The sequence below is a fragment of the Phyllostomus hastatus genome, unplaced genomic scaffold (assembly GCF_019186645.2).
Source record: "Phyllostomus hastatus isolate PE091 unplaced genomic scaffold, TTU_PhHast_1.1 phas_scaffold_46, whole genome shotgun sequence".
NCBI classification, from domain to species: Eukaryota; Metazoa; Chordata; class Mammalia; order Chiroptera; family Phyllostomidae; genus Phyllostomus; species Phyllostomus hastatus.
Window position 1 is genome coordinate 7,212,223 of NW_025334032.1, and position 25,193 is coordinate 7,237,415.

The following is a 25,193-nucleotide window of genomic DNA, read 5'->3' on the forward strand; positions in this document are numbered from 1 at the left end:
AAAGATAATTCCTCATAAAGCTTTGCAGACCTCCTTCCTTAGAAGTAATCTCTTCCTCTTATTAAAATGAAATTTCACCTTCTGGCTTACTTGACTTCTTTCTTAGGTATACTATGGGATAAATTAACATTTTCCTTATAGTTTCAATTATGTTATAAGTTCAAGAAGACAGTTAGTACATTTGTTTATGTGTGTATAGATTCATCACATAGAGAATGTTTACTGAATTACAAACAACAATAAAACAGGTACATGTTTTATTTAGTCTTTATTGTGAATAGATGTATTCAGTATTTTATGACAAATAGATTTCAATGGCATAGCAGATTAAGGGAGTGTAAATATAAGGATATGAGAATCAAGAGGAGACAATATCCATAAAGCAAACAAATGCAAAGAAATGTGAGGCTGCAGATAGTGAAGGCAGATGGGCTTGGCTGTCTTCAGGTGGTGCCTATTAAAAAAATCAATCTGCCCATCTGAAAGGTAGTCATCAGTGTTTTTTCCTTCTCAAAAATTTATTAGTGAACCTCAATGTCTCATCATATATGAAAAAATTACAAACTCTCAGAAATTCTGTATAAAATGCAATAACTATTCTTTTAAAGACCTAGTTAAGATCCCAAGGAAATAATGAGGACCCTAGGATCAAACACTAAGTAGCCTGAGTCAAGAAAAGGCAATCTTAGATGATTTATGATCTATGCTATACTTTGTTTTTTAATGTGCTGTCAGGCATAAAGTGACAAAGTCATGGACACTTAAAAGGTGGATATGGCTAACTGAGATACTTGAGTAAAGTTGGATATTTATTGGGCTTCCTTGGAGGTTGACCAGAAAAAAAAATCAATGGCAAAAGGAAATGAAAAGGGAACTTGTGTGTTTTGACCTGGGCACACACGTATGGTGTCAAATTGCAGTTGGCCCTGAAGAACTGAGGAGGCTGAAGAGACTAGTCAATAGTGGTACTGTGGCAATGGGTTACATAAACAGAAATAAAGGAATAGTGTTCTCTATCACAGAAGCCACAAAAAGTCAGTTTGGGTTAAATGATGAACTAAATGTTTAAAGTAAGACACAGCCTGACCAAATAAGACACAGTAAGACCAAGTATTGCTAAATTGTGAAGTATAGAACATTTTCGTATATTACTGACAGCAAATAAACTGGTAAAAGTATTTTGGAATGGAAGTTTACCAGTATCTATTAAAGTGGATTGTTATTTAGTGTGCCTGGGCGGCTTTTTTCTCTACTGGTCCCTGCCTCTCCAGGATTCTCCTTTCGAAGTCTGGATGGAGAAATCACCTCTATGTGTACATGTCAGGTAATCTTAGAAGGATTTAATGACATGTTACCGGGGCCCAAGATACAATAAGGTCCAAGCAAACTAGTGTTTAATTTGACATCTAGTTCTATTTCCTAGAAAGAATATGCCATCTAGAAGGCTGGGTCAAGATCAGGTGTGAGACACAGATAAAACTTATTTTCTCCTGCACAAACACTGAGTCCCCTTTGCTAAGTCAGGCTTGTTTTGCCTTTGCTGGACATTTTCTTCATGGCTGGTTCTCTTTCTGAGTCTCTCAAGTGCTCTCACAGTTTACTCTCCTGCATCCTGTAGCTCTATGTATGGTGGTGGTAGTCAGCCTCCAAGATAGCCTGAACTCAAGTAAAGATAATATAAACAACTGCTGATTTTTAAAAGTTCTTAGCTTATGTTTGGCAGTATCATGTGATTTTTCTTATAGAAAATTGCTTCTCTTAATGTGCTGTGCTTTTATGCATACTGTAATTAACCAGCCTACCTCAACAACCAAGCACTGGATAATGAGGGAGATGTGGAATGAGAGAAGGGAGTAAGATCCACGTACCAGGGAGTTTCTAAACAGAAATCTAGAATTGGCTGGGAAGTGTTTTTAGCCATCTTTCCTGATAATTTCCTATCAGGCAAGTATCATCTACTGATGGTGCTTTATTTGACTTGGAATAATAATGGCTACCTTTTGTAATTGTAATGATTTTAACATTTTATAAGACTATTTTTCAGGTACTTAATTCTTAATTATGCTCATGCACAAGAAAAAACCTGCTTGTCATCCCTTTACATGCTTAGGCTATCCACACTGTCAGCTGCTGAAAAACTGATTAGGGGGACCCACAGTCCCTGGCTACTTTCATCAAATGGATAAAGTAATCAGGCAGAAAGGCACAATTGAGTAACTGGAGATATGAAAATGCAATGCTACTTGATTACTGTTATGACTGGAAAATAGAGCAAATCCTATAAGGCTAAGTCAGGGACAGTTCTAAAGCAGCCCTGTCTCTTATACAGACTAGAATACCAACTTCAGATGCATAACTTGGAATATATATTTTTTAATGCTTTCTAAGCCCAGAGTTGTATTGTGTTTGCCAGTGTGTTTTCATTCAATATACACAGTGCTATGAGAAAATATTACTTTCACCTATAATTTAGATGTGAAAAAAAAAGCATAAAGAATGATTTGTCCAGTGTCACATAGCTAAAAAGTTATGAAGTGGTGATGTGAAACTGGACTTGTTGAACAAAAAGTTCAGAGTCTTGTCTGCAATGCTTTTTTCATACTGGCCCATACCCCTTATCCACAACTCCAGTACTCAAATATTTCTGAAACTACTCAAAGATTCCTTTCCTTTCCTTTCCTTTCCTTTCCTTTCCCTTTCCCTTTCCCTTTCCCTTTCCCTTTCCCTTTCCCTTTCCCTTTCCCTTTCCCTTTCCCTTCCCTCCCCCTCTCCTCTTTTTCTTTAGGGGCAAAAATCTGATATAACCTAAGACTTACTTATTATCTTTATTTATCCTTTGTGTGAAGGTTGATATTTTGCTACAGAAATACTAATATGTTGATTATAGGATGCCAATTCAGACAACTTTAGAGGGTGAAATCACTCTTATGATCCACAGATTCTAAACTCTAAAACAAATCTGGCTCTAAGACATTTTGGGTCAAGGATATAAAATCAGTGAGGTGAGATTAGAGGAACTGGTTAAAGATGAAGATAAGATAGAAATTAAGATAAGGCTGTGAATAAAAAAGGGGGTTGAGGGTTGTTTTACTTTTAGTATCCCATGTGCCTATAACAATGGATGGTACTAAGACACTTGTTAAAATGTGCCTTTAACACTGTTTACTGAATTAAACTCCTGAGAGATGGACTGTGGTAACAGTCTTGGTGTTACTGTGGTCTGAAATTTATATTTGCCCAGTGAGGGGCAGACTAAGAGACAAACATGGTAATCATTGTCATCTTTGCTTGCATACCACATCTCTGGAGAAAAAACTGAATCAGCTGATAGCTCCAGGCAACCTATATGGCCAGACCATGGGCAATGACAAGGCTTTGCTTGCAAAGATACCTCCCTGTCAACCATACCTGTGCTAATCCACCTGTCACTCACCCAGTGTTGTTTAGGGGACAGTGGAAGGCTTAAGAGCCAGTACCTATTTCTGCCCCTTGCTTTCACTGTAGCAGGAAGTGAACAAAAGTTCATTGCCACTTTTGTTTGGTTTTTTGTTCTACATGACACCTCGACACCTGACAGATCAACACCTAAGACCAACCTCATCTCAGTGCCAGTGCTCTGTATGTAACCTTCAGGAACCCTTTGTTACAGTCCTATTTATCTCATACATCTTTAACCTTGACTTCTACTTGTTCTCGCTCATTAGCATTTAAACATAATCACACTTTATTTCATTTAAAAGTTCTTGGTCTTATCTCTTCCTCATGCAATTAACTCTTCTTTCTCCTTTAAGTTCTGGAACAAGAAATGGCTCACCCCCAGCCTTTAGCACATGTTGTCCCCACAACTGGAAACATTGCACTCTTATACTTCCATTGGCTACATTTAACTGGTCTTCAGTAACCTGCTGTCCCAAGAAACTTATTGGATTTCACCATTCCTAGTCAGGGATCTTACCTCTGGCTTCCCACAGTGCCTTGTGCTTGCCTTTATCAAGACTTTATATTTATTTACAGTTACTCCGCTCAACTGAGAATTTCTTGAGGACTGAGGACTTAGTTGTATTTATATCCTAGATTCACCAAAGTTGTCTGGCTCTTCATAAGCACTCAACAAATGCTTGGCAATGAGTAACAAATTCAGCAGAAGGTAAAAAAAATAATAACCCAGGATAACTTAGTATATCTGCTAAGAGTACAGACATCTTTGCCTTCAAAGCTTAATTAAAAAAAGTGTCATTCTTATTTCAAGATTATATTTCCTGTATAATAGGCCTTACTATGTCAGCTTATGATGAAGATAGAGACTTTCTTTTATCTTGGTCATTAAACCTAGGTGATAAGAATGCTATGATCAATCTTTACTGGTTTCAGCATCTCATCCTATTATTTCCAGAGTTTTAGAATTAATGCATTATCTGAAAATGTTTTCAAATACTTGTACCCTGAAGAAAAGACCATTTTAAATATCAAAAATGAGTTACTCTGTCATCAAAAATATATTTTTGAACTATTGTTAAAATTACTTTGATGTTAATCATTATTACTAAAATAAGAATAATGGATTAAATGGCATTTTTGTTCTTACCCTTGGAAAGGTTGTAAATCTGTCCAGTTCTTCAACAAAACAGAACATCTGCAAACTAATTGCTGACATAACAATCAAGAGGCTGGCAGTAAATACAACCAAACTCCCAAGCTTTTTCCCAGGACCAAATATCTTGTACACAAAGTCTTCTAATGCAGGTGAAATCTTAATAAGCCGAACCACCCGAAGAACCTATTTGTAGGAGAGAAAAACATACATATTTGGTCATTTATTTACTCTGAATGTTAAATAAGCTCATACTAAAATCTTATTTTTCATAACATTTTATTAAATTGCATTTTTCCATTTAATCATGTAGATATGAAAAGTCACAATATAGTTACTAAGATATCAATCTAACTCACTGTCTGCTTTATAGCAAGAATACCATAAATCCTAAATGAATGAATGAAAGGAAATGGTGACAGCTAAGTGTTTTAACATATAGTTCAAAATGCTTTTACTAATGTAAACTTTTGAAATAAAACTGATATTTTATAATGTTCAAATATTGAAGAAAACATTTAGTTCAATAGTAACAATACTCATTGTCTCATAAAATAAAACTTCCTAGATGTTATTGTACATTAATGAATTTTTAAAAAAACCTTCTAACTTGGAGCTTTTACTTATGGGTGAGATGGCTATCCTTATAGACATTCTGTCTATCCTTTAAATAACAGAACTTTTTGAACTTTATGCTATCAAGTAGCCTCCCAGGGCTACAGACTACATTTTTCAGCCTCATTTATAGATAGATGTGGCAGTGGACTAGGTTAAGCACTATGGAATGTGAAAGGAAGTGATTTTTGCAACTTTCCACACATTAAATTAAATAAATCTGACCTGGATACTCTTTTTATACTTTTATTTGGCTATGAAATGGAAACAATTGGAGTATCACCTTTGGACCAAAAATAAAAGCCTTGAATAGAAGATGGCAGATGTAATCTGACACAAAAGAGAGTGACTTCCTGAATAACCATATGGAGCAGAGCCATCTACTTGCTACTGGAAAGAAACAAACTTCAATCTTATATAAACCTTCCATTTTTAAATCTTCATTATATTTGCTTAGCTTGTTATCTAAGCACATACATATGTTTAGATGGTTTGCATGTTTATATATATGCAAAATCTCCCACTCATAACTATGTTTTCTCATTCATTTAACATATACTGATTGTCATGTGCCAAACATTGTGTTAGAAAAAATATATTCAATGGCTACTATTACAAAAGGAGTATAAAACAAAGACACAACTCTTCAGGTCATATCTATAACATTAAAAATATAAATTAGGATTTGGCAAGATGGCAGAGGAGTACATGGAAGTCATACTAATTATTCCCAGGACCAATCTGGAATTTCAACTAAATTGTGGAGAAATCACCCAGAACAAACAACTGAACAATAGTGAGAAAGAGAGGCCTTATAACCTTAGACAGACAGAAGAATCAACTTCAGCACAACCTGACTGGTTAGGAGTGTGGTGGAGACTCCAAAAGGCTGGCTAGTTGCCCACAGGCAGGAGCACTGGAAGGATAAATAAGCAACCAGTTGGATTCCCTTGGGAAGAGTGGAGTCTAAACCCTAAGCTGGAATTCCCAACCCAGAGCACCAGAGCCCAAAAAGTACACAGACAGCAACCAGTGGCAAAAAGCAGCAGGGTTGCTCTGTCAGAGACAGATGGATGGAGATGCAAAGACCCATTAAAAGAGCTTATACAAAAAATTTCATTTGCAGCCACTTACCCTGCTCCATCCAAGGAAGGGGGACAGAGTGCGCTAGAGATGCCTGAAGAGAGATGGGAAAGAAGCTTTGGGGAGAAAACAGAGAGTAGCCACTGGGATCCTGGTGGTGAGTCATCCCCCATATAGGAGCAGCCATTGTGCTCAGGCAGACCACTCCCCTCCAAGCAGCAGCAGCTGTAGGGGAAACAACAGCCCTGCCCCCAGGAGAGACTCTGCCTTGGCTCTGTGGTGCTTAAGCCTGACTGCTCAGTGCAGAGTGACTAGATTCACAACTGAAGGAGACATCCACAGACCATAGATTCCTAGAAGTCTCAAACAGGCTGCCTAAGATCAGATATGGCCAACATCTGACATCACCAGAGGTAGATCCAGAAAGAAAAAAACAATGATAAATACTAGAGGCTAAAGAGACAGAATTCACTACGGTCTTCTCCATGATTTGTGATACTTTCTTTCATGTATAGCTATCTAACATTCATTTCTTATCCTTCAAATTTGTGCATACTCTACTTTCTTCATTCCCTTTTTTTATTCATTATGTAAATTTTACTTTCTTTTTCTGCATTGCTCTGACTCCCCACTTGTATTAGTGTTCCTCCCTCACCCCTATCAAAACAAATTTTCTTTCAGTAGGTCATCTCATATTCTCTATCCTTTCTTATAATGCTCTTAATCTCTTTACACACTTGGTAATGCTGGTTCATTTGCTGTTGATAGTGGGATTGCATGGGGGGTGGGTATTTTTGCAGGGGCGGGTTTTTCCCCTGAGCTTTGTGGTTTTGTTCTGGCAGCACCTGCACAAAACATACAAGGTGTGATGGACAGAGTGACCCTCAGCCAACCAGGTGGAGGGAAAGACCCACCAAAGCATGACCCAACAACAATAAAAACTCTAGTTACATCCAGAGAGCCAACATAAATGGCATAAAGGAAATCCCAAAAACATAAATTTCAGGAGATCAAGGAGACTGCACCACTGAATCTCACAGTCTCCTACCAACAGAAGATCACACCACAAAGTCAGGGAGTTGAAAGGGATCATTTTAAGATGCAAAAGCAAACAAGAAGAGTCTCACAAATAATGGGAAGACAAAGAAACAGCCCCAATAGAAAGGAAAGGAGAAATCCTCAGAAATAGTGTTAAATGAAAGAGAGGCAAGTCAACTATCAGATATCAAGTTGAAAAGAATGGTTATAAGGAAGCTCAATGAGCTCTCTGAGAATTACCAAAATTACAGGGAAACTATGAGGAACTTACCTCAAATTATATCAGCATGAAAAAGGAAATAGAAACTATCAACAAGAGCCAAGAGGAAATGAAGAATACAACTGGTGGATTGAAGAACACAATAGAAGGAATCAAAAGCAGACTAGGTGAAGCAGAGGATTGAACAGGTGAGCTAGAGAAAAACATAGGAAAAAATTGCCAGAAAGAGTAAGAAAAGGAAAAAAAGACTAAAAATGAACACAGAGGGGTTAAGGGAATGCAGGACAACATGATATGTAACAATGTCCTTATAATAGGGATATACCAGAAGAGATAAGAGGAGCAAGGGATAGAAAACCTGTTTGAAAATGTAGTGAAAGAAAACTTCCCTTATTTGATGACAGAAAAAGGCACACAAGTCCAGGAAGCACTGAAGGTCTCAATCAAGAGGAACCTAAAGAAGCCCACTCTAAGACACATCACTATTAAAATGGCAAAATTCAAAGACAAAGAGAGAATCTTAAAGGCAGCAAGAGAGAAACAGGAAGTGACATACAAAGGAGCCCTCAAAATGTTAGCAGCTGACTTCTCAATGTAAACACTACAAGCCAGAAGGGAATGCCATGAAATATTTTAAGTAATGAAAAGCAAAGGCCTGCAACCAAGACTACTCCACCCAGAGGGGCTCTCAATTAAAATGGAAGACAAAATAAGGAGTTTGCCAGTCAAAAGAGATTTTGAAGAAGAGGATTTGATTTAAGAAGAAGAAAAAAGGTGAAAGAAAGGAACACAAGTATGAAGGAAGTAAGATGGCAATGAATAAGTACCTATTAATAATAACCTTAAATGCTCCAGTCAAAAGACATAAGGTAGCTGAATGGATAAGAAAACATAACCCACTGATACACTGCCTACAAGAGACCCACCTCAGAACAAAAGACCTACATGGACTGAAAGTGAAGTGTTGGAAAAAATATTTTAAGCAAATTGACAGGAAAAGAAAGCTAAGGTAGCAATATTTATATCAGACTTCAAAATAAAGGCCATAAGAAGACACAGAGAAGGACACTTCATAATACTCAAGGGAAGAATCCATCCAGAAGACATAAATATTGTAAACATATATGTACTCAACAAGGAACATTCAAATATATAAGGAAAATCTTGGAGGACTTCAAGAAAGTTATAGACAGCAACACACTCATACTAGGGATTTTTAGGATCCCACTGTCAACAATGGAGAGATCTTCCAAACAAAATATCAACAAGGATATTGTGGAACTGAATGATGCATTAGATCAAATGGACTTAACCACACAACCTTTTATCCCAAAGCAAAATACATATTCTTTTCAAATGTACATGGACTATTTTCAAAGATAGATCCCATGATAGGACACAAAGTAAAACTCAACAAATTAAAAATAATTGAAATCATATATAGTATTTTCTCAGACCACAAGGGCTTGAAACCAGAAACCAACCTCAAAAAAAAAAACCCTCAAAAATATTCAAACTCATGGAGACTGAATAACATGCAATTAAATAATGAATGGGTTAAGAATGAGGTCAAGTAAGAAATCAAAAAGTTTCTGGAAACAAATGAAAATGAACACACAACAGTCCAAAACCCATGGGACACAGCAAAGGCAGTCCTGAGAGGGAAGTTCATAGTGATACTGATGTACAGAAAAAGATAGAAACATTCCAAGTAAACAACCTAAGGCTACATCTACAAAAACTGGAGGAAAAATGACAAATAAGACCAGAGCAAATAGAAGGAAGGAAATAACCAAGATCAGAGCAGAAATGAAAGACAAAAACTAAAAGAACAATTCAAAGGATCAATAAACCCAGAAGCTGGTTCATTGAAAAGATAAATAAATTGACAAGCCTTTAACCAGACTAAAAAATATTGAAAGAATCCAAATAAATAAAATGAGAAATGAAAGAGGGACAGATTACAATTGATACCACAGAAATAAAAAGAATTGTAAGAAATTGCTATGAACAACTATATGCCAAGAAATTTGAAAACCTGGATGAAATTGACAAATTTCTAGAAAAGTACAATCTTTCCAAACTGAATGAATCAGAAAGCCTGAACAAACCAGTAACAACCAATGAATTTGAAGCAGTAATCAAAAAACTGTCACACAAAAGCCCTTGACCAGATGGTCTCACAGGAGATTTTTCCAAAGCATTTCATGAACAGCTAACCCTGATTGTTCTCAGACTATTCCAAAAAACCCAAGAAGAGGGAAGATTCCCAAAGTCTTTTTAGGAGGCCAGCATCATCCTAATCTCAAAATCAGATAAAGATACAACAAAGAAAGAAAACTTTAGGCCAACATTGTTGATGAACACAGATGCTAAAATCCTCAACAAAATATTTTCAAACCACATCTAGTAATACATCAAAATGATCATACATCATAATTGAGTGGGATTCATCCCAGGGATACAAGGATGGTACAATATTCACAAATCAATAAATATAATATATCACATAAACAAAAGGAAAGACAAAAATCACATGATCATATCAATAGATGTGGAAAAAGCATTTGATAAGGTACAGCACACATTTATAATTAAAACACTTAGCAAGGTGGAAATACAGTATACCTCAGCATAACAAAGACCATATATGAAAAAGCTACAGCCAACATTATACTCAATGGGCCAAAATAAATGCTTTCCTATTAATATCAGGAACAAGACAAGGGTGTATACTTTTACCATTTCTATTAAACATAGTATTGGAAGTCCTAGCCACAGCAAATGGATAAGAAAAAGAAATGAAAGGCATCCAAATTAGAAAGTAGGAAGGAAAACTGTTATTGTTTATAGATGATGTGATAGGGTTCATAGAAAATCCTATACAATCCTCCAAAAAACTTCTTGATCTAATAAGTGAATTTGGCAAAGCAATGGGATACAAAGTCAATTTTCAGAAATCAAAGGCATTTTTCTACACAAACAATGAAATATCAGAAACAGAAAACAGTAAAAGAATCCCATTTGTTATAAAAATAAGAAAAAATAAAGTATCAAGGAATAAATCTAATGAAGGAGGTAAAAGACCTGTACTCAGAAAACTACACAACACTGAGGAAAAAATTAAGGAAGACACAAATAAATGAAAGTATATACCATGTTCATGGATGGGAAGAATTAACATCATCTAAATGTCCATACTACCTAGAGCAATATATAGGTTCAATGCAATCTCTATTAAAATACCAATGACATATTTCACAATAAATATTTCAAAAATTTATATGGAACAATAAATGACCCCAAATAGCTACAGAAATTTAGAGAAAGAAGAACAAAGTAGGAGAGATCACAATACCTGATATCACACTGTATTACAAGGCTACTGTAATCATAACAGACTGATACTGGCATAAGAGCAGACACATAGATCAATGGAACATAATAGAGAGCCCAGAAATAAACTCATGTCTCTATGGTTAATTAATATTTGACAAAGGGAGAAGAAACATAAAATGGAGTAAAAATAGCCTCTTCAATAAGTGGTGTTGGGACATCTGGAGAACTACATGCAAAAAAATGAAAATCAACCACCAACTTACATGAAGCACAAAAATAAATTCAAGTTTGATAAAAGACTTAAATATATGTTGCAATGCCATAATGTTACAGAACAGAGCCAAGATGGGGGTACAATATACTATTACCAAAAGGACCCCCCGACTGGGTCCGCTATGCCTGCTGGCCTCCAGAGGAAAGACATCTCTCAATGCCAGAGATTTGTGAAAAGGAAAGGAAATGTTTATTTAAAGCTGTACAGACTTAAAGTAGTGACGCAATGTCTTCATTAAAATATTAAAGTCTTTTAGGATACCCACCGACACACAGATTTCTTCCTTCTCCCTCTGACCTAATCTGGGGTACCATATCTCAGGAAAAGAAGCAGAAGTCTATGATTCAGGCTCCAGGCACTATCAGCTGTGTTGCCACCAGGATCTCTAGTTAATCCAAAGCCATGTGGTACCTTCTCATGACCCACGAGCAAGAATCCTTTCACCACTTTTCTTCCAGGTAAAGTCTCTCCTCCTCCCTAAGCCATGTGGCAAAAGGAAGCACCCCAAAGCTGCAGGGTCCCCACTCTGCCAAAGCCAAGTGGTTCTCTCTTGCCAAAGCTGCATGGTTCTCCCCTCAAATGGCTGCCACATCTGGGTTTAAATCCCTGGGCCAGTCTTCCTCTGCAGCCCCATTTCTGACTCCTCCTACAGTCAGTTACACCTGCCAGCATTTCTGTATTCTTCCAGGTTTACTGGGCTGCCATCCTCAGTCTGGATAGGAGTGGCCCCATGGTGTGGAGCCAATCATCTCCAAGCTTTCACGCAGGCACTGCAACCAGGAGGAGTGGCCTCCCAATTACGTCTTGGGTGAATGTCCCTCCCATCCCCCTGGCTCAAAGCATGGCCATGGCTATTTAATGTATCTATGAAACCAGTTAAAGTTTATAGACATGTTAAATGACCATGCCAGAGTTTAGCTGCAAATCTGTTGCTATGCAAAACAACTCTCAATAGTCCTGCTCCATGTGTCCCTTCCCCCAACTCACACCTGTGTGGGGGGAGGAGTGAGAACATCCTACGTATTTTTCTAATATTTCCTGGACACCTTGAGTTCTGGACCCCATTCCCAAATCCCTATTTGGAGCCCCCCTCTTGGCTGCACCCTGTTACAATAAAAATCCTAGAGGAGAACATAGGTAGGAAAATCTCAGATATTCCATGCAGCAATATTTTCACTGATATGTCCCCTAGGGCAAGAGACATAAAGGAAAGAATAAACAAATAGGACTTTATCAAAATAAAAAGCTTCTGCATGACTAAAAAAAATCAGCAAAATGAAAAGGGAACCAACTGTATGGGAAAATATATTTGCCAATGATACCTCAGACAAGGGTTTGATCTCCAAAATATATGAAATTAAAAAATATGTATATATAAAGAACTCACATGATCCACTCCAGGAAGACAAACAACCCAATTACAAAATGGGCAAAAGACTTGAACAGACACTATTCCAAGGGGAACATACAAAGGGACTAGAGACAAATGAAAAGATGCTCAGCATCACTAGCCACAGGGAGAACCACATTAAAACCACAATGAGATACCACTTCACAACAGTAAGAATGGCTATCATAAACAAATCAATAAACAACAAGTGCTGGCAAGGCTGTGGAGGAAAAGGAACCCTGGTGTGTTGGTGGGAATGCAGACTAGTGTAGCCACTGTGGAATTTCCTCAAAAAGCTAAAAATGAAACTGCCTTTCAACCTGGCAATTCCACAGCTGGGACTATACCCTAAGAATCCTGAAACACCAATTTAAAAGAAACTGTGCACCCCAATGTTCATAGCAGCACAATTTACAATAGCCAAGTGTTAAAGCAACCTAAGTACCTATCAGTAAATGAGTGGGTCATAAATCTATGGTACATTTATACGATGGAATACTAATCAGAAAAAGAAAGAAGGAACTCCTACCCTTCAAAACTGCATTGATGGATCTGGAGAGCATTATGCTAAGTGAAATAAGCCAGGCAGTAAAAGACAAATACCATATGATCTCATCTACAAGTAGAACCTAATCAACAAAACAAACAAGCAAGCACGCAAAATATAACCAGACATTGAAATAAAGAACAAACTTACCATAATCAGAGGGAATGGAGAGGAGGATAATGGGAAAAAAGGGAAAGGATCATCAAGGAACATGTATGAAGGACACATGGACAAAGCCAAAGGGGGTAGGAATAAAGGTAGGGGGTTGTGGTGTGTTGGGCTGGGCTATTTTGGTGGGGAAATGGAGACAAGTACTTGAACAACAATAAAAAATAAATTAGAATATAATTGAAAGTTGAAGTATAAAATATAGGAAAATATAATTTTTATCTAGTCTAAGATGTCATACATTTTTTATGTACCTCTGACAAAAAAAATGTTGCCAGTTAAAGTGTAATAGACTAATGAATATAAGACTATTCCCAAATTTAGAGAGATTAAGATAAGAAAATTGTTGCATTGGCATAAATAAAATATGGTACGTAGGATGATTATCAAAGATGATTTGATATTAATAAAAGCTTAAGTAGTTTGTTAAGTCTTCATCAGAGAAAAATGATTAATAGTTTATTTAAAATATAGTGAGAAACAGGAAATGATTTAAAAGCCTAGATTTTAATGTTTACACAAACAAAATAAAATGTGCTTAGATTTCCAATTCTAGTGTCACTAGCTTCCTACTCTTCCTGATTTTCCTTTGACAAATCATTAGTACTCCACTCTTAGTCCATGAGGTTCAGAAGGGACTCCCCTATCTCCAGGATCCAGACCTAGCCAGAATATTCACAATTACTTGAGTCACCAGAATATTTGTTGGACCCAGTAGAGATGTTTCCTTTTTTCATTCCCAACTGGCATTACTGTAAGAACCCCATAAGTCTCAAGCCTGTAGGAGCCATCTTTGCTCTTGCATGGAGAGAGTCAGCTCACAGAAGAAAAGTGAGCAAAAAATAGAATGAGTCCCCAGTAATACCATTTTAGCTTCTGAATTTTGCCACACCCAAAGTTACATTTAGGCCCTAAACTTTGAGTTAACAGAAAATATTGATGCTAACCTTACTATTCTATTATCTGCAGAACACAAATGGCATGGTTTATAGCCACATGTATAGAAACAGACAAAGGTTTAAAGAAGTGAGAAAATTTGTATTTCCTTCATGCTAATGTAAAATCCTTAATACAATACTTAAAAAAGAAAAATTATAAGAAATTATGTTCAAATTAAGCATTGTGTCACATGTATGATTAAGTTACCAGTTTTTCCTGCTATAATACTTAATATACATTCCCAAATCAGAACATATTACACTCAGATTATTTTCCAAATAACAAGCAAACAGCTTTTACATAAAAACTATTAAAATATTAATATTCATATTAATACCAAGAATAATCTGGAAAGATTTCATATTTTATAATATTTGCTTATTCTCAGACATAAATGATCAGTATCTAATTGTTACATCTAAATATAGGCAAGTTTACAGAAACACTTTAATTGATTACAGCTCCAATTTAGTACTCTGTGTTTTCCCCACTTGTGTTTAAGTCATATCTAAAAGATTTCCTATGTAATTTTGAGTCCTATCCCAAATTCTAATAAAAACAACCTATGCACATCTGTGCAGTTCTGATAAATTAGTATTTCATTAGCTGGAAGAAACAGAGCTTAACACAACCCCTACATTGGTGATTTGATCAGCAATTTTAAAGGATTAACTGTTCATTCCAGGAAAGGCAAAAATCCTTATAATTATGCCTTTTCATTTATTTGGGAAAAAGTATGATTTTTACTCTCCCTTCCCAATATTTTGATTTTACATTCCTACTGATATGAAATAAAGTAAACCATACTTTCAAAGATATCCTCTGTAAGAACATTTTGTGTTCACAAATTACATTTTCCTAGTCACATTTCTAAGCCTCTCTTAGAGATTACTCAGTTGATTAGAAGTAAAATATATAGAAATTGTGTGGTTAAGAATATGAGCTATGAAATTAAACTTGTGGATGAATTTCTACCATTTGCTACTTATGTGGTCTTGGACAAGTTATTAAATCTCTTGAGACTGCAGTTTCAATGTACCCTAACTTACAGACTTATGAGAAACAAATGAAACATTACTCTCAGCACAGTGCCTGGAACATAGCAAATACAAAATAAATACCAGCCAAAATTATCCTGGTATGTCAAAACCATAGCATTTTTAAAAGACTTTATTAATTCCCATAGGATAATACTACCCTGTTTTTATCCCAACCTAGCCACACTTGCCTTTGTGTTATTCCTTGAACAAGTCAAGCATAATTGAACCTAAGGACAGGTGCCATGTGGTTCTCTCTATATGGAATGCTTCTTCCTGTAGCCTTTCAAAGCTGGTTTCTTCTTTCTTTCAGACTTTGCTCAAATGTCACCTTTTCAGAGAGAGCTTCCATGACAACTTATTTAAAATAACAGTCTATCTCAAAACTGCTATCATTCTTATCTGCTTGTTTCTTTTTTACACCATTTCTTTTTTTAAATTTTATTTTAATCGTTCATATCCTACTTTTTTTGTGTACTTGTTTATGAACTGTCTGTCCCCTAAAATTTAAGCTTACTGAGGTTAGGAACTTCACTGCCTTGTTTAGCTTTCTACCTTCAGTATCTGGAACAGTTTCTGGCATACACTAGGTGCTCAGTTAATATCATTTAAATAAATTAATTAATAATATCAATAATTAGTCTCAGAGATAACTGACATTTTAAAGAGAGCCATTCTGTATAAAATTGTTAGCTTCATTTAAATATGAAAAATATGAAACATATTAAGGGAAAATTTGCTATCAACATAATGAAGAAAGGTCTACTAAAATGAGAAGTATGAGGACCAACAAGGCAGATGAAAGTGGACCCCTAAGGAGCCAATCTCTTCAGTTCAATGAGTTCTTAATATGTGAATTAGCAAAAATCCTTTGACACCTAAGCTTCTTAAGAGATTTATTTTTTAGCCACAAAATAACTGAGATAGTTTTTAATTATTTCATTAGAAAAATGTACCCATGCCATATATAGAGAGATAAAAATGAAAATCACTCAACTATTAATATAGACTAATATGAATTATAATCCAGAATTACAGATACAAGTAAAATTGCAAATTTCACTGATTGCATATGGCATGATGAAACGTGTATCTACGTAAAATTATTAGAATCATGAATACAAATTCTAGATATTTCATAAAAACAGACAAATAGAAAAACACTAGAGATAATGACTATTAATAATTTGTAATAATTTGGTTTGTTTATTTCTAGTCATTTTTAGATGTTATTTAATTTCATACTGGTTTGAATTTAAATAAAATAATTATTTCTCTAAATTATTGTAAATTCATCAAGATTATTAATGTTATGGTCAAATGTGCATATGATTTAGTAAGCTAGTCCACAAAATGTTTACTATTTAAACAGTCCCCATTTTTTCTCTCATAAAGAATTCCAATTTTGATCTATTTCTAACTTTTCACTAAAAATTATCTGTGAGAAACTATAAGAATTTTTAAATCCTGAATATATTTTATTCTACATCCTTATTGAAATAGGCATCAATATTTTTAAAATTTGGCTGATTTGATAACTCTATATTAGACCATCTGGTAGTTTTGACTATCATTTTCTATAATAGTTCTCTTATGTAGGCACTAAATGTTCATGTTGATTTTGTGAATCTAGAGAGCAATGCCCAAGAGCCTATAATGCCTGAACATTTGGGAAGCACATTTTGTATCATTTTATTTTGTTTATTTATTTTAAACCTTACCTGAAGATATATTTATTGACTTTTAGAGAGAGAGGAGCAGGAGAAAGAGAGAGAAAAGAGAAGCATTGATGTAAGATAGAAACATCCATCGGTCACCTCCCATAAGTACCCCAACTGGGGACTGAACCCACAACCTAGGTATTTGCCCTAACTGGGAATTGAATTTGAAACTTTTGGTGTATGGAACAACATTTCAACTGACTGAGACACTGGCCAAAGCTATATCAAGAGTTTTAAAATGTGTCTATTTCTTGCCCCAGCCATCTCACTTAAGATAATAAAGCCCAAGGATACAACCCAACAAAGGTCAACGGATTTATGTCCAAAGATATTGACAGTACTAAAAGCTTGAACCATGATATTTCTCTATGATTTCAATATCCTTGGCTGTGATTACTAGAAGCTCAGCCTTTTTTTGTTGGAGGGCATTTGTTTTTCATTTTTGTGAATGATATTTTTATGTCATTTTCCCAGGTATCGAGTTTCAGGTTGTGATATAGCATCCTGAAAATGGCAGCTTAGGTACTACCAATAAATAAAACCAATGAAGTTGTATGCATTTTCTCTCTTCTGAGGAGTTGTAATCTTATTTCTTTGAATTACTTATTTAAGATTTCACTGTTACTTTGTTCTCAATTTTTTAAATATATATTAAGAAAATAATGTACATTATGATATTTACTTGATAAATTACATAAGTGACCATTTTTAGTCATAAAAATAACTATTATGTGAGATTTAAAAAATTAGGACATTATATATCTATATTTTACCATTTTGAACAAGTATTCAGAACAATGAGTGTATTGGTATTTTTCAACAATTACAAAAGACATAATTAATGTTATAATTACTTTTGTTTAATGATAATTATATGTATTTTAGGATATCACATTTCAAAAATTAAATACTCAATTATTACAAATAAATAATTAAGGGTATTATTATTTAATCATTATACAGAAAATATAGACATTTATAAATACTAAAGTATGACTAATAAAATCTTTTAAGTTAAGTATTATTTCTTATTTTAATCGTAAGTCATTGTTGAGCAAACATAGTAGGCTTATTAAGAAGGGAGATCTACACTTGGAATTAAATTATGATTTTTTACTCTTTAAAGTGTGTGAACATCTTATGTAGTTTAAAACTTGATATATGCATAGGTTTACAATACCAGTGTATATATAAAATATGTATATTTTCACATTGAGCTAACTTATGAACTGTACTTAAAACACCTCAGTTCATTACTGTGAATTTTCAGGAGTTTTAATAACAGTGTTACAATTTATAACACACTATTTTAGGCTTTTAAGACACCGTAGACCTATCTTACATTTGTATTTAATAATTATATACAATGGTTATATATAAATATATATAGTTGTTATAATGTGACTAGCATTTTCCCTGGAATTATAACATTCTAAAGACAAATAGGCATCATTTATATTACCTGAAAGTATGTGAATTGAGAATGATAAAGATCTGGATATACATGAAGAGTAGTTCCGATCACAAGTAGTAGCTCAAATTTGTGGAGAGATGAGCTAATATATCCAGTAAATCCCAAACACCATATCTTTAAAAGTGCTTCCAAATCAAAAAGTACAGTAAAAGCCACCTAGAAGAACAAAGAGTAGAAATTAAATCTAAAACAATTTTATTTCAAAATGTTTTATATATTTGTCAGTGCAGGAATTTCAGCAACTATCAAATAAAATGAAGAGCCCACAAGAATCTAGAATGACATTTTATTAGTTTGAAACACACCAACTACAACATAGCAGACCAAATACATTTTAAGATATCAGAAAACTTGTTAAAATGTTAAAAGTTTGCAAATGGCATCATGTCTTCCCTATCCAGTATTTGATAATGTGTTGGCCAAAACGTTCATTTGATTCTAGTAGCACTTAGTTTCTTTAACTTCATTCAAAAATAATTGTGTTAGATTGTATTGTGTGTGACAGCTGTCCTATCAGCATGCATTTAAAAAATTCAAAATCAGTGAATTTTTGTGTGGCCTTTTTAATATTGAAGAATAGAGAAAATCAACATTTTTGGCATGTTATACTTTATTATTTCAAGAAAGGTAGAAACCCAACTGAAATGCAAAAAGAAAAAGGATTTGTGTGGTGTATGGAGAAGGTGCTGTGACTGATCTAAAGTGTCAAAAGAGATATGCAAAATTTCATGCTGGAGATTTCTTGGATGATGCTCCACAGTCAGGTAGACCAGTTGTAGTTGATAATGATCAAATAGATACATAATTGAGAGAAATCAATGTTATACCACCTGGGAGATGGCAATCATACTCAAAATATCCAAATCAATACTGTTATTGGTGAAAATAAATGTGTCCTTTATTTTATGAAAAAGACCACATGGACTTTTTGTCCAACCCATTTAAAAGTCATTGCTATTGATAGAATTATTGTATACAAAGAAAAGCTGCTTTTTTGTATAATTTGTTTATTATAAGGATAGTTTCTATAATGAATATGGTATATTATAAAACTTACATATTAGTAAACATGATTAAATTAAAACATTTAAATATTATTTATGCTTTGGGCCACATACATAAATGAAGATATATGAATTCTATACTAAGCAATTTATGTGTGTATATGCACACATAAGTCAACATAGTAATACGTCATAATTATTAATAAAAATTAATGGTTATATTACTATCACATTAATTCTATGAATTTGTTATAAATACAAATATTTAAAAATACACATGTAAATATAACATGTATTATATCTTTACTTGTCCTATAGGTAAGAAACTCATTTTATAAAAGAGTTTGCTGATGGGGGAAAAAGGCAGAAAACTGTGCTTGAACAATTAAAATAAAAATGAAAAAAGAAAAAAGGCAAAAAAATGTTTGCAACTGGAATTAAAATGTACAATACTAGATTAACTTCTAATTAAAGATTGCAAGATGGAATGTTGGGATTAGTCATAACATGTCCCTCTGAGGAGATGTCAGATGATTTATTGGAAGAAAGGAATAAAGAAAGGTTGCTTTTCTTTTTTAGACTACAATAGATTATGAGAAGGGGTTTTCTTTCACTCACATTTGAAAAATGTGGAGAAAAAAGGAATTAATAACAATTTTAGGAATAAAATACTAAAATCACTGCAGATGATTAAATTAGATGTCAGGAAGAAATTAACATTACTTCTCAGTCTGCCACTTCTGTAGACTCAAGCTGCTTCTCAATTTAAATTGGCATGTCCCTTTCAAAAAAGTGAAACAGTAATACGTTTTATCTGTGAATAATTCTAAATACAAAGTGTTAACAAAATACCTTGCCCACCCTTATCAGGTGATTGAGGTGAACCACTTTGTGTATTTCCTCCTCAAACCTCTCCTAACTCATCTAAACATATACTGTACAATCACATAAATGAGCTTGCATTTTACATGTCACAATGCAACTTGCCTTTCTCACTCGATAACAGTCCTAGACACTCTCTGGCCCCTGCCCCCAGGATATCAGGTATGGGTCCTAATTATTCTTTTTCTCAGGAGCATAATTTTCCATAGTATTCAATGTTTACTTAATTCAACATTCTCCCTAATGACTCTTTGAAGAATGGGACCTCCTGAATACAGAATCATCAGCAAAAACGGTTAAGAATTTTGCTGCTTCAAAAACAAGACTACATTAAACAATCTTTATGCAATATCCATACTCATTGGGCTTTCATACCTATAGAGTCTGAAACTTGGCATTGCTGGGGCAAAGGGCAGGTTTGTGGAGCTTTAAATTTTGAAAACTATTAATAAAGTACATTCAAAATTTTATAGGTATCATTGTCTTCCAGCAAGGTAAGAAAGTGCTTCTTGTCCTAAATCTGTACATCAGCAGATGTGATCAAACTAAATCAAGCTTTGGCTTATCTGTTCATATGTGTATTGATCATTGAGATTTTTTTAAAGAAATTTTTCTATTCATAGTGTTCCCAGTTTTCTATGGTGATATTTTGTCTTTAAAAAACCAAACAAACAATTCTTGGGGTTGTTGATATTAAGAATTCTGATCTTTGTCTGCTATATGAACTGCAAATATTTTTTTAAAGATTGTATTTATTTATAGAGAGAGGGGGGAGGGAGAAAGCGAGGGAGAGAAACATCAATATGTGGTTGCCTCTCATGTGCCCCTAACTGGGGAGATAGCCAGCAACCCAGACATGTGCCCTGATTGGAAATTGAACCTGTAACCCTTTGGTTTGCAAGCCTGCACTCAATCCACTGAGCCACATCAGCCAGGGCCTAGAACTGCAAATATTTTTTTCCCTGATCAATAGTTTGATTTTTAACTTTGGTGGCATTCACTCTATAAGCACTTTAAATCATCTGGTCGCAAAATTCTATCTTCATGATTTCTTTTCTTACCTTTTATATACAAAATAGGTATTTAGAAAGATTAATATCAAGTCTTCATATCCAGGATCACACTATGCCTTTGTACTTATTTGGACTATATATTTAAATAATAATTGTCCCCATAAAAGTGTTATTGTTTCTGTGAAATTTATTTCTATTAATTTAATATTCCAGTCAATAATATAAATGCATTTTGCTTTTAGATTTTTTATTTATTCTTACCATGCTACCTAGTTAGTTCCAGTGAAAAGCTATTGATTTTATCTATATTGCTTTTCTTAACAACCTCACTAGATTCTTCTATTAATTTCAATATTTTAATATGGTCTCCGGCTTTTATTAAAATATGTGTATTTCATTTGCAAATGAAGATAAGATTATTTTCAAGATTTATTTTGGAGATAATTGGATTAATCTATGAGTTACCATGATACAACTATATAGTAATATACTAAATAATGAAGTGGGAATAAGAGGAATTCATGCTCCTTATTTTCAATGAAAGTTTTTTTCTGCATTCATATGTAATGGTTGCAGTGAATTTTGATTATTAATTTCCTCTATGTTTAAGGGCTTTGCTCCTCTTCCAATTGTACTTAGAGAATTTTAGCCTTCAATTTGTTGAGGTAGTGAAATATATCACAAGAGTCCTTGATGTTGACCATTTGTATATTCCTGGAATAAACCCTGAATAGTAATGGTAAATTGTTGGATTTTATTGAATAATATTCTCTTCATATTTTTGTAGCTGTCATCTATGAAATTAGTCTATTATTTTACTTATTCTATCATATCAAGTTTTCATTCAACTTATGCTAGGTTTGTCATACTTACAGAGTTCTCCATTGTATGATCTGTAATTATTTAAATAAAATGAGAAATATCTCATCTTTGCAAGTAGGTAAAATCCAGCAGGAAAACCAAATGGGTCCATTTCCTTTTGTAATGGTGGATTCAAGCTTTCCTATGTTTTTCTCATTAGGGTTCAAAACTCATCCATTAACTTGGTAGTTTATACTTTGCCAAGAAATTATTAGTTTCTTGTGGATTTTCAAAACCTGTTTTAGTATACATTTTTCCAGAAGGGGCTGGTTCTGTTGGGGTGCATGGTTATCTTACAAATTTGGTAATCCTTTAAATCAACTTTGTGGCCTAGGGCTTCTCAAACTCTGAAAGTAATGTGACTTGGACCTCCAATCCCATGTCAGGGCAGGATTGTGCTTACACATTTTCAGTAGAGCTTATTCTTTTCCTATCCATTTGGAGTCAGATCAAGAGAGACATTTTCCTTATCACTTCCTTCTTTCATCAAAGTACAAACCATTATGCTTCCTAATGTTACTGGAGAGTCTCTGTTCTGACACTTCACTGTACACAGCCTCTTCTTCAGTCCTGAAATTCCAAGTTCTAGGTAATAAGGATATGTGAATGCCCTCAGGGTAGCCACTGGCTTTAGTAACCATTGGGCATTCTACACTCACATCATAATTTTTGGCCTTGAGAAAATTCTTACTTTTTAGCACATTCTAAAGGGTTGCCCTGCAACCCTTTAGTTCATGTCCATGTGTCATAAGTTCTTTAGCTTCTACATTTCCCATACTATTCTTGCTTTCCCCCTGTCTATATTCTACCTACCATCTATGTTACTTATTCTCTGTACCTTTTCCCCCTTATTCCTCCTCCCACTCCCCTGTTGATAACCCTCCATGTGATATCCATTTCTTTGGTTCTGTTCCTGTTCTAGTTGTTTGCTCAGTTTGCTTTAGGTGTGGTTATTAATTGTGAGTTTGCTGTCATTTTATTGTACATGTTTTTTTATCTTCTTTTTCTTAGATAAGTCCCTTTAACATTTCATATAATAAGGGCTTGGTGATGATAAACTCCTTCAATTTCACCTTATCTAGGAAGTACTTTATCTGCCTTTCCATTCTAAATGAAAGCTTTGCTGGATAGAGTATTCTTGGATGTATGTCCTTGCCTTTCATGACTTGGAATACTTCTTTCCAGCCCCTACTTGCCTGTAAGGTCTCTTTTGAGAAATCAGCTGACAGTCTGATGGGAACTCCTTTTAAGGTAACTGTCTCCTTATCTCTTGCTGCTTCTAGGATTCTCTCCTTCATTTTTACCTTGGCTAACGTAATTATGATGTGCCTTGGTATGTTTCTTCTTGGGTCCAACTTCTTTGGGACTCTCTGAGCTTCCTGGACTTCCTGGAAGTCTATTTCCTTTGCCAGAATGGGGAAGTTCTCCTTTATTATTTGTTCAAATAACTTTTCCACTTGTTGCTCTTCCTATTCTCCTTCTGGTACCCCTATAATTCAGATGTTGGAACATTTCAAGATGTCCTGGAGGTTCCTAAGCAAGATCCTCTCCACATTTTTTGAATTCTTGTTTCTTCCTTCTTTTCTGGTTGTTTCTTTCTTCCTTCTGGTCCACTCCATTGACTTGAGTCCAAGTTTCCTTCCCATCACTATTGGTTCCCTGTACATTTTCCTTTATTTCACTTAGCAAAGCCTTCATTTTTTCATCTAATTTGTGACCAAATTCAACCAGTTCTGTGAGCATCCTGATCACCAGTGCTTTGAACAGGATGGCTATCTCTTTGTTGCTTAGTTGTATTTTTTCTGGTGCTTTGATCTGTTTTTTTGTTTGAGCCATTTTTTTTTTTTTTTTGGTATTGATGTGCCTGTTACATAGTGAGGGGCAGAGCCTTAGGTGATTACCTGGGCAGGGCGAGCCAGTTGCTGGGTTGTGATGCCGGATGTGTGGCAGGGGTCCGAGAGGGAACAATGGCTCTTACTCCGCTCTCTGCTGGATTTCAGTCACTTCCACCATTTCCCCCAAGCAAACTTGGCCCTTCTGGTGCTGATTCCTGGGTTGGTGGTTTGTGTACATTCTAGGACTCCGTTGGTCTCTCCAATAAACTCTCCTGCGAGTCTGGGAGTTTTTCCTGGCACTTTAACCCCTGCAGGTATTTCCAATTGGTGTTTTGAGGCTTTATTTCCTTGCACTGGGCTCTGAGTTGCACAGTCTGACTTGCTCCCCAGTTTTGCTTGATTTATCTGCACACAAATGTGGGACAGCTCAGTTGGCCAGCCACCTTGTATGCCAGCACCCGTCACAATCCAGTACCTCACTGGGTTCACCTGCTGCTGCCCCGCATTCCCTGGAGTCCACCAGCTGCTGCCTTGTGTACTCAGGATCCGCCAACCACAAGTTTTTGTTTTTGTTTTTGTTTTTGCTGTGACCTTTCTCTCCACCACAGCCCAACTCTGCCTCTCCTACCAGTCTGGATGAATGTCTACTTTAACTCCTTGGTTGTCAGACTTCCATGCAGTTAAATTTTCTGTCAGTACTGGTTGGTTTTTTTTTGCTTCTAAATTTGTGTTGTCCTTATTTTGGCTGTGTGAGGAGGCACAGTCTGTCTACCTATGCCTCCATCTTGGCCAGAAGTCTCATAAAATCAGATCTTCTCCCATAAGATCACCTGCTGTTCTGCTCCTTATTCTTCATTCTGATCGATGTCAGATTACTTTCATGAAAAACTTCACACCACAAGTACTTCAGTTTCAAATGATCACTTCCTTCCCTTTGTCAAGGGCTGAGCTGAATGTGAGAGTATAAGAGGCTACACCACAGAAAGCATTGAGTGAATCATTGTTCCATTTTTTCCTGTGTATAACTTTTAACTCCCACCAAATTTAAGCTGACCCCCAGTATCCATGGGTAATTGATTCTAAGACCTCCACAAATACCAAAATAGGCAAAGAGTCAAGTCCTTATATAAAATGACATAGAACAATTCATATAGTTGGCCCT

The 25,193-nt window shown here is 35.1% G+C and overlaps 1 protein-coding gene across 3 annotated transcripts in view; it reads right to left on the minus strand.

The window, feature by feature from the left end:
• The window catches only part of NALCN (sodium leak channel, non-selective), a 364,598-nt gene that overhangs the window by 184,929 nt on the left and 154,476 nt on the right, over positions 1-25,193 (minus strand). For all 3 annotated transcript variants that reach the window (XR_006783694.1, XM_045821795.1, XM_045821794.1), the window contains exons 12-13: positions 18,425-18,592; positions 4,586-4,777 (exon numbers count right to left, since the gene is read on the minus strand). Coding sequence is in view for 2 of the 3 variants with exons in the window: in XM_045821795.1 (XP_045677751.1) it covers positions 4,586-4,777; positions 18,425-18,592 (360 nt within the window). In the remaining variant the exon portion in view is untranslated. The remainder of the gene's footprint in view (positions 1-4,585; positions 4,778-18,424; positions 18,593-25,193) is intronic.